The 11,012-nt window shown below is 45.0% G+C and overlaps 1 protein-coding gene across 1 annotated transcript; it reads right to left on the bottom strand.

The window, feature by feature from the left end:
• Nucleotides 1-912: 912 nt before the first annotated feature.
• LOC142938755 (solute carrier family 45 member 3) lies at nucleotides 913-10,299 on the bottom strand. The gene is made up of 5 exons (XM_076082149.1): nucleotides 10,152-10,299; nucleotides 5,184-5,374; nucleotides 4,416-5,079; nucleotides 1,414-1,679; nucleotides 913-1,320 (listed from the first exon to the last, which is right to left on the bottom strand). The coding sequence occupies exons 1-5, from the start codon at nucleotides 10,297-10,299 to the stop codon at nucleotides 913-915; spliced, it is 1,677 nt and encodes a 558-aa protein (XP_075938264.1).
• Nucleotides 10,300-11,012: the final 713 nt, after the last annotated feature.

Genomic DNA, 11,012 nt, shown 5'->3' with positions numbered 1-11,012 from the left:
TTGTTTCGAACGAACAGTTGTCTCTCACCTAAGCCACACCTGTAGACACCGATCGGTCCATGAACTGGCTTGCCGGACACAAACGCATTACATGAAGCCTGACGAGATCAAATTTCTAGAATCCAGCTCCCGTGGAAGGTAACCGAAATGCTACACACTGGCCCTTTAAAAACAGGTAGGGAAGGTCTGATGAAAGATGATATAGAGTTGTATTATGAGAAATCTAGGCAATACTAAATCACCGGACTGCCCCTTTAAGTGTGTTTTTCATCTTGTATGGACAAGTCCAATGGTCCCATTTGTAATTCTATTTTCTGAACAGGTAGAAACCATGAATAAATCTGTTCATTCTTTCGTTAAATAAAGACAGGCCTGTCTAAATAAAATGATGACTAGTCTCCAGACTGGCTTAGTGATGCTGCAGATGAGTTTGTACAAACAAACACCTTGTTGAATATGTTGTTTTGAGAATTAAAAAAAGACTACTATTAAAAAGTGCAGATCACTCGGGATAAAATCACTAAAAAACCCATTAAAAGCTAAGAAGGTGTGTATATGAGGTTGAGTTCTACAGTAAATCTGTTTGTGGTACCTGAGGAAAGAGACGATGGATAGAAAAGATGACAACAAAAGCATTTTAGAGAGATTTCTATAGAATACAATTGCATTCAGGAGAGTACACTACCCGTGGTGTACCTTCGGGTGGCAATACCTGCCCCTTCACGGCAACTGCTTTCTCTCATAACCTGACAAGCACTTCCCCAACGCAGTCCTTTCATAAGTGCAAACACACGGAACTAGAGCAAGGCATTCTGGAAACAGTAGTGCATCGTTGAGTTTCGCCCTGTGGAACCTGAATGATTGGGCGATTATTTGTGATTCCATCGCCTCCAGATCTTTTGCATCCAAGTCTCAGTTTTTAAGGTCCTTTTGGTCAAAGATGATTCGACTGGCCAAGTAGCTGGCGACGGCACCGAAGATGACGGAGCAGGCGATATAGGCAGTGACGGACTGGGCGAACTGAACGATCATGCCCATGAAGAGTGTGGGGAAAACCTGAGAGAGGAGGAAGGTGCTGTCTAAGATGGCAAAGTCCAAACCCACGCCGCGTTTCTCAAACCCCGTCTCGATCTCCTCCTGTTCGGCGCCACCGGAGCTGTGAGATGAGCCATTCTGGCTGAAGAAGGCATGCCCGTAGGGAGTCCCCGGGTTGTGGTTCAGTCTGCCCTCCTCTTCCACAGGAGTCAAATACACAGAGTCCCGCTTGGTTGTAACACCATTTTTATGCGCGCTTTGGGCTTTCCTTTTTGGCATATAGACCTGAAATGAGACAAAGAAAAGGGTCAACTCATCAATCATACAGATTTTGTCAACGCACTATCATTGTGTCAGAGTTATTAACGGTTATCTTACCTCTTTCTCCTTGTGGTACATGCAGGTGAGTGTGTAGGGCAGAGTCTGCAGTGTGGCGTACGCATAGCCAGTGAGGGACGCCATTATAGTGACCAAGACCACACTTTTGGACAGGCAGATGACCAAAGCAGAGACTGTGAAGCTCACCATACTGCTGATGTAGACCCACCGCGAGCCAAAATGGCGAACCAAACGGCTCATGATCAGGGAGAAGAAGGTTGAGGTAGCACATTGCAAGAACAGGCCCATACTGCCCATACGGATACCTGAAAGAAAAACAAAAAACAAAATGGCATTTGAGCCCATTAAACTCATCGCTTCTCTCAGACATCCTCTGTAGGTGACATAGCTGTAACGATGATTGAACCATTGTCCCCATCTTGTTGTCAGTACAGAAACTATCCGACATCTGCATTAGCTCTGATCATTTCTTTTTATGGCCCCATCTAGTGAAAGCTGCACAGCATGCATAGCCAACCTTATGTCAACTTTAAACTGTGAAGCATTTACAGCTATTTGGATGAGCTAAAACTTTACTGTTTAGCCCATAAACACAAAGAGACATTCATGGCACTCTGCGGCACAGACACACTGTTTGTGATCACACACACACACACACACACACACACACACACACACACACACACACACACACACACACACACACACACACACACACACACACACACACACACACACACTTGTTTACTGAGGCAATGTGCACCGTGGCCCGAGTCTGGCCCCATCAGCCAGCCAAACAACAAGCATTTGGATGAGGTCTCATCACCTGACCGAGGCAGAATTTTAAGTTCAAACAGAGAAAGAGTTGCAGCCTTAGATTAGGCAAAATAAGATGAATTTAAATAGCCTGCTGCATGGCGTCAAAATATTTTTAATTTTTAAATGAATGACATTAACAGCCAGCTACCGTCTTTACGGACATTTATCAGTGACAATGTTGTGAGCCACCACAGCCGGAGGGTGGGCTCTACAGTTCTGTGACAACACCGTCGGTTGAGACAGCATTATCAGCTGTAAGCACCATATGAGCGCAGGGCAGAGCGCAGCCATTAGCTAGCCAGTGGGGCACACTCTCATGCATTAAAGTTTTCATGGCTGGAAGCTGGAGTGACGACATGTCTCGACTGCCTTTTATTTCTGCCTGCTATCGGCCTGATCTCCCAGCGTGCTCACCGTGAACAGCGTGGGTCAAAAGTTTAACAGCAGAGCAGAGAATCACTTATGTGAACGGAGTAAGTGGATCATATTACTCTTGGAAAGCCCACTTTACAAACACTACAGAAGCTAATGAGGACCGAAATTCAAGCCCTCCGAGATATTAGGACGGAGCCAGAATGCTACTGAATCTGTGGACAGGAGAACTGCTGCAGTGTGGGAAAATGGACGCTTCTGTAGTACGAGCTTCACAGATAACTACTTTGCATTACAGAATAGTAGGAGAGATGATCACAAAAAAAAAAAGCAGTTACAGTTAAGATAGTGTAGTAAAAAAAAAAAAAAGTGAATGCAACTACAGACAAAGCAGATTACCTTGATGCAGAGGAACATCTGCAGGTTTAATTACATCCGCTGAGTTTCACATTAAACAAATGCAGCTCAGACAGACCTCAGAGTTGTGGGCTTTGTCCGTCTACAGGACTTGAATGAACACGTTCTTTGTGTGCCGATTCCTTGACATTAATTCTTTGTGAGTGTGACATTCCTCGTGGTCCAGCAAGCACAGGGAGGAGAGACGGAGGAAAAGTAAAAAATGTAAACAAAGTGGGCCGGGAGATTGAGTTGGAGAAGGAGGGAGGAGAAAAGAATGTGGATGGAGGGATAAAAATGTCGAATGAAAGAGAGAGAATGGTGTGAGAGCACAGAGGTTGAGTATGAGGATTAGGGGATGAGAAAACAGGTGGACAGTAGGAGGAAAAGATTGATCAAATGAAAAGGGAAGCAGAAAACTACATAGCTCAGCAAAAAGAAGGAAGAGACATGTGGTGGAAGATGATCAGTCTGGCTAGACAGTAAACAACAAGAGACTTAAAAACACTTAACTCTGACACGACCCCACTATATTAATACATCTGCGACTTCTCAGCCTGGACAAGATGTTCCGTCTCACATCCGTTTACCTCGGTGACATTCTTCCTCTTTACTGTTCTTTCTCAAGGATTGTCTGGTAAAATATACCAAAGACAGAAGTCTCCCTCTTACACCACTGACACTAAAGATTTGGTCCGGTCTATCGAAGAGGTTATATTTAGGTAGAACCACACAGCTAAGCATTGGCAGAGCAATAAAATATAGCCATACAACTATCAACGGGATTAGTGTCAACTCTGTGATTTACAGAGCAGGAAAGGATGAATACTCTGCATTTGTTTGCCATTTCTAGAGCGCAGGGGTGGGAAGAAATACCCGACATTCTTTGGATTGGCTTGACATTGGCTTAGGCACACTTACCCAAAGGATTTGTTACTTGTTCAGTGGCATAACGTCACAAAATGTTAACCATCTCATGTAAAGTCTTGCGTCAGAGCCTATGTTAGTCTTTTTTGTATGCGTCCTATATTTTGACAGGAGACCAAAACGCTTGTAGGCATGCAGGAACACAGGCTCCGCCTCTGTCCTCCACCTGTGCCCGAGGAATGCGAGTGCATCCTGGCCAGCTGTGACAGAGCAGACAGCGCAGCCAGGATGGAGCCTAAGCCAGTTTACGTGGACAGGAGGTGGAGCCAACTCCTTTATGACAAAGGTGGGACATGTCTCGAGTCTCACTAGCGAAACGGACGTTTGTTTCCTACTATGCTATCGGTAATTCATTGTTTTCTTGGTGATATCTTTTTAAAAAATCTAAATGACGAGATTAATGGAGGCACAATCTCACAATATCTAGTGTGTGTACCTCAATAAGCTAACAATTTGTTTTTGAAGACAAAGGAAATGAGCTCACATAACACATGACGTTATTATATTGTATAAAGAGGAAATCTGACCTTCCGCGTATCTTTGCTTGGACACACTTCCTGGTAACGCACTGGGCACGCCCTCGTACAGGCCTACCCCCACAAAGTCTGTGTAGAAAAGCATAAAAGACATGACAGCTATCCAGCTGCATAGCTGAGCCACGCACAGCTGCCTCATCACCCGCGGGACATGGCAGTAGCTCCTGTAGATGGCCGGGGTCATGGACCAGCATGTTCTCAGCAGGCACAGCAAGGGTCCAGACTTCAGCAACCTCAGTTTGCACTTCAGCAGGTAGCAGCATGAGCGCGGCACGCCGCACCGGCCGGCCTCTATCGTACCGGCTCCCGGCTCCAGTAGAGATCCGGACCCCGCCAAGCTACTGCTGGCGCACGAGGGTTCCTCAGACACCTTCATGGTGATGAGCACACTGGAGATGAAGATGAGGGTGAGAAGGGAGAAGAGGCACTCGGCCTGGCCTCCTAGGTAAGCAGAGAGCAGGCCACGGCTCCAGTCCAGTGCTGGGAGCAGATAGCCCACACAGCCTCCCAAGCTGACCATGCAGGAGAACATGGCAAAGGCTTGGTTGTAGTCCTCCTCGTCCCGATACAGGTCCGACAAAAGAGCCTCCAGTGGTGTGAAGCACACTTGTCCACAAAAGTCAAGGAGCCCCACCCCAAGGATAAGGAAGCCCACCTGTAGCAAATGGTAGAACACGCTTTCATTTCTTGTCTTGTGTGCTTTGTAGGTAGAATTCACCAAAAATGATGACAATAACAAACCATAAACCGGTATCCTACCTGGAAGGTGCGGCCTCCCCAGGCAAGGCGTGCAGCCAGTATGTCGGCGTGTGGAATAATGAAAAGTGCCAGAAGGACCCCGAAAGACAGCAGCCAGATGAAAGGCCGTCGTCTGCCATAACTGCTGTGGCAGTGGTCACTGGCAGAGCCAATCAGAGGGATGAATAGGAGACCGAGCACTGGACCAATGCCTGTGGACAGAGCAGGAACACACTGAAGCAGTCGGAGACAACACTAACAAAGAATAGAATATGTAGAGGACAAACAGGGAATGTGGACAAAGTAAAAAGAAATTCAGACAACGTTTGAAACAAACTGCATAAGAGGAACACGGTATTTTCCTTCTGGAAAACTGACACACTTATCGAATTGGTATGAAATCCTTAAATCACACAGTGCATTTGCACTTATACTTTCCAAGCAGATTTTTCACAACATCCCAAAGGCAAAAACTCAGGTGTCGATCAAGTCACTGTTCAGCTTTAGTGGCTTACAACGGCTTCTATGACTGGTTGACAGGTGTTTGGGTGTTTTTCAGCCTGCCTTCTACCGGTCCTGTCAAGTCCTGCTTGCTGCTGCCCTACCAGGGAGTGAACTGCATGTGCCTCCCTGCCATCATTGTTGAGTGCTAGTGAGGTTCCTACAGATGGCCTGTTGCCTGAGGGTTAACCCAACCTCAGCTCATCCTCCACACGCGGTGGGTCTGGCTAATTAGAACACACCATGGTACATGTGGTGTTCACATACACACGTGGAATATCGAAAACGACCCGATCGCTGGCAGTTTGACATTTAAAAAAAAGGTACCCTGTGGAGTTTTCATTATAGACATGCACAACTGTGTCTATATTCACGGTTTCTCACAAGGAGGGCCCTTTGTGCACAGACATTTTGCACATTCATGTCTGTAACACAGAAAAAAGAAACAATAACAGCACCTCTTCATGAAAACATAGTTCTACAGCGCCACTCGTGGTCAAGCATGACTGGAATATACACACAACTTAACCGCTTTCTACAGTTTGACATTTGACATTTGTGCTTCAGATGTCTGAAAGGAACTCCAAAACCTGCACCACATTTCTTCTTGCTTCAGCTTTGGAGGACCATCACAGCAATCCTCAACATCTACAGCTGTAAGACTTACAGTTTCACACACACTATTTCCACTCAGTAGCTGGTCCCTACTTGTTGAAATATACTTAAACATCACACACACACACATACACCAAAGCATGCGATTGAGGCTGTATGCAGCGAGCAGCCAGATCATGCACATTAGATACGGAATTACAGCATGGTTTGTCAACTTAACAGTGCACCTGAAAAGCAGGCCTGCCAGCATGCACAGGACAGCATTAGTGGTAATGTTAGAATGACGATGAGCCCGTACAGAGCCTGCACGAGCTGAATGAAACAAGCAATAAATAGAAGTACCACCTCGCGGTTGTTTGCCTCCGCCAACCAGTGATACAGATTACATCCACGTCTGTCCAAAATGTCACTTTGTCCTTTTAGACATTTGTGTGAAATTCTCATAATTAGCATATAAATGATTGAGTTATAGCCAAAAATGTGTTGTGTGAGGTCACAGTGTAACCTGAACCGTCAGATGGTTAGTTACACAGAACTATCTGAGAAGCCGTCATTGGAAAAGGCAGGCACTTTATAGGTGGAAGGTGATTGGACGAACGATCACTCAAAACGTTCCTGAGATATTAGCGTTCATGAGAATGGGGCCGACATGAGGTGACAGTGACCTTTGACAACCAAAATCCTACCAGTTCATCCTCGAGTCCAGGTGAATGTTTGTGCCAGATTTGAGGAAATTACCTGTTGGCGTTCCTGAGATATCGCGCTCACAAAATGAAGCATACGGACAACCCGAAAACATAAGGCCTCCGGCCACGGGTGTCGCCGCCAGAGGCGCAAAAAAATCATTGCAGACTCTCAACATTCACTCTTCTCTGAATCGGACCATCGCCATCAGGAAGAAGACCCGACATGTGCCAAAGTGCAAATCAAACCACCTGAAGCTATTTTTTGTTCCCGTCTCCATCGAGCTGCTGAACTCCAATTCTAAATCTTAGTGCAATAGAGCAATGTGCAATAACTACACAAACATTTTAGCACTTGGCATTTTAATAAGACACGTTCTTTTTGCTGCCATGTTATCAATGTCAAAAGATGTTTTCATGCGGTTATTGTGATGCGTTTTATGTAAAGTAATTGACTCCCCATAGAGTTTAATCTACAGCCTCTGAAAACAATGCATGCTGCTTTCCAGCTCTAGTTACACAAATCAGTGTGGTGTCTAACCTAACACACACACACACACATATGATCCCACCTAATATAAAATGTGTCACAATCCTCATTGTACTTTGTTACTTGAATACTAAATATGCTTAAAATAGCAAGAGTAATGGACACCTCTGTGTTAAAACGCATAGCATGTCTTCTCCGCTAACAGAGAGGAAACTAGAGAAAGGAAGTAACAACTGGAGGATGAAGCAGCCAACAAATGGCTATTAGATAAAGTAGAAAGAAGCCCTCTGTGAACCTGACACTACTGCTCGGGGAAATTGGCTCCCAAGACACAATATCTATCTTCATTCAAATAACACTCAGCCACTCCATTTCCAGACTGGCTTACAGTGCAGGCTGTTTGGGAGGACCTCTACAATGAACTCATTTTTCTTCATATCACCAGCAGCTGTTACGGAAACGGGAGGAGGAGAAGTGTATATTGTTCTCTATACTTGAATAGTCACTTCTGTCATCCACACGGAGCCTTTTGGTTTTAGTGGAATTGTATTTATCGCCTGCATAGTCACAAGGCAATATCTCAAAGAGACGCCTTTAGTGAAGACCATGTGAAGGCCATTTGGGCGAGGATAATGCAACTATTCACGTTGCTCACAAGTAAACTCAGTTACAGTGTGCAAATACAGGTGCTGGTCATATAATTAGAATATCATCAAAAAGTTGATTTATTTCACTAATTCCATTCAAAAAGTGAAACTTGTCTATTATATTCATTCATTACACACAGACTGATATATTTCAAATGTTTATTTCTTTTAATTTTGATGATTATAACTGACAACTAAGGAAAATCCCAAATTCAGTATCTCAGAAAATTAGAATATTACTTAAGACCAATACAAAGAAAGGATTTTTAGAAATCTTGGCCAACTGGAAAGTATGAACATGAAAAGTATGAGCATGTACAGCACTCAATACTTAGTTGGGGCTCCTTTTGCCTGAATTACTGCAGCAATGCGGCGTGGAGTCGATCAGTTGTCCAATTATATGACCAGCACCTGTATATACCATATGGGTGATGCTAACTGTGTGTTTAGACACGCATGGTACTAATTTGGGAGCACTGAGATGACTGACTTATTTCAAGAAACAAACCTGTCTGTCTGAACGTTTTCATTGGTGAGAGTTCTGTAAAGGTATAAGAACGGGAAAGGGTATAGACCGAAAGGGTTAATGCAACTAAAGCCACAAATACACAACCAGTAACTGAATTAAATGTTAGCCAGACATAATGGATCGGTCATCAGCTGCACATTCTCTCTCTCTCTCCATCGCGGTGTGTGTAGCCGCTGCTGCACACGGCCACAGCGCAAAACTAGCTACTTTTCATGGCTCTTCCCAGAATTCCTGGATATGATGGCGCTCTTCGTTAAAATTGGGTCACTCTCTCAATAGGTGGCCTTTAAACTAGCTTCTGGTAATAAAAAAAACGCTCCTTTGGTTCAGCAGCAGTCTGACACAACAGCAGTGCAGAACTTTGGAGTTTAGTGAGGCTGCGAATATGTCCGTGACCTCGCTGTTCAAAACGTTTCTCTAAAGACGAGCATTCGGGATTCAAACACATGTCGCCTTCTTGATACATTTATTTCAAACCTTTTTTTTTTTTTTTTTGGCGAATTGAATCATTGTTTACACTCCAGCTGGATTGTCCTCATCGCAGAGATATTTTCAGCTGGCGATAATGTTTTGTATTCTCCAGCTGATTGTTCCCTTTGCTTTTCAGTGGCACGCATGTGCAACCCTAGTTTAAGTGTAATGCCAGAGGAGCACAGACTTCGTGGCATTTAAGTCCCTCCTCCGAAGATCATGACAATGATTTTGTGATCTAACTAAAAGAAAAGCTGATAATACATTTAGTGAAATCATAGATGCTCCTCGTTTTACAATGTTCACTGTGAAGTGGAATTCCATGCATTGCAAAAAGCAACACATGTCTCAGTCTGTCTGGAAACCGTGGCTCTTCCTCCGGCACTTTGCTCTCCTGCTGCCTTTCAATTAGCGCCGATTACAACAGATGATATGTCCACTGATTTATGCAACGTCCTCAATTATGTCTTTATGACCTGAACGGGAAAGAAGATAGGAGCCCCGAGGCACGGTCACGCCTATGTGCAATACCCCCCCCCACACACACACAAAGTTGGCCACCACTGGACAAGTACACATCTTGTTCTTCTCATAGCGTTAACAGAAACTTATCAAATCGTTTTTCATCTGTGTTATAATGGCTTTAATGTAACCACAGCCCACAAAGCATTCAGACTGATTAAAATACAATCTCATTTCTTTTCAGCCTCATGACAAGACACAAAGTATTGCAAAGTGAATAAATGGCACTTACGGGCTATGAAAATCTATTAATTGGACAAGAAAACACTCAAGTGGTCAATAAACAAGCCACAGAGTAGATAATCAAACCCTGGCAGTTCAGCACTATGTGTGTGTGTGTAGATGTGAGCAAGTCATGTTTAATAATAATAATAACAACAATAAATACCCTGTCAGAATAAGGACAGAGAGGGAGAAATTAGGAGAGGCTGTGCATGTGTGTGAGAAAGAAGGAAGCAGAAGCAAAACACACGTGCACACATACACTATGAGGAAGCAGACGGGCCTGGTAACCAGATCCCAAGCCCTTACCTAGCACCATGGTCATGTAGCGCTCCTCCACTCCGGCCTCCAGCAGCAGGGGGGGCACGTATGTGATCCCAGCTGCCACACAGATCTCCAGGCCACAGGCCAGGGAGTTCAGCAGGACGAGACGCCACTGAGACCTCCATCCAGGCATATTTACTTGGGCGGGCTCGCCTTTCCTCTCCTCTGGGATGGCCTACTACTGGGGGCAGGGGAGAGGGGAGGGGCAAGGTGAGGCAGATGGTCTGTCCCCGGTGGGACAAGAGGGCTGTCGGGGAGGGACAGCAGCAAAGACACGTGGATGTCTCAGATGACCTGGAGGACTCATCCTCTTCTCAGCATTCTGGATCTGAAGAGCAGAGGAAGACGAAAAGGAGAGCTGTGAGAAACGGGAGGAAACTTTTAGGAACTTTTGATCGGCTGGGAACAAATGTGAGCGAGGGCTAAGGCTACCACGTTATACAAGTCACTCCCAGGTTGCTTCACCTGGAGGTCAGTGGCCTCAGGTTGCATGGGGGATGTCTCTCACGACAGCATCTAATCAACACAAATTCCAACTTGTTTTCTTCTTCTTTTTTTAATGGGAGTGGAAGCTACAGTCTGAAGTATATGATAGATATGCGTTCTCAGAGCTCCTCACCAACAGCTTCAGGACAGCAGTAACAACAGGCGGACCGAGGAGATGAGTCAACTGGAGCGACGTGGCGAACACACGGAAACCATTTGCCAAGAAAATTAGTTTTCCCTCTGCAGCATTGCTTGCCTTTATTAAAGTCTCAAAACATGCATGGTGGAGGTTTGAAAGATCCAAGTCCTAATTTCCCATCTCTCTCCTTTATACACCTCCCTTCCCTTTCTCCATAATAT

The sequence above is a fragment of the Anarhichas minor genome, unplaced genomic scaffold, assembly GCF_050575085.1.
Source record: "Anarhichas minor isolate MPS153535 unplaced genomic scaffold, ASM5057508v1 ptg000090l, whole genome shotgun sequence".
Taxonomy (NCBI): Eukaryota; Metazoa; Chordata; class Actinopteri; order Perciformes; family Anarhichadidae; genus Anarhichas; species Anarhichas minor.
This window is presented reverse-complemented; position numbering and strand designations above follow the sequence as displayed.

Bases quoted from the DNA above. Each gene is read 5' to 3' on its own strand.
- LOC142938755 (XM_076082149.1), bottom strand. From the start codon at position 10,299: ATGCCTGGATGGAGGTCTCAGTGGCGTCTCGTCCTGCTGAACTCCCTG. The intron at 5,375-10,151 runs GTAAGGGCTTGG...CTCTGTCCACAG, and splicing joins CTACATGACCATGGTGCTAG to GCATTGGTCCAGTGCTCGGT. The intron at 1,321-1,413 runs GTAAGATAACCG...GTCTCATTTCAG, and splicing joins TGTACCACAAGGAGAAAGAG to GTCTATATGCCAAAAAGGAA.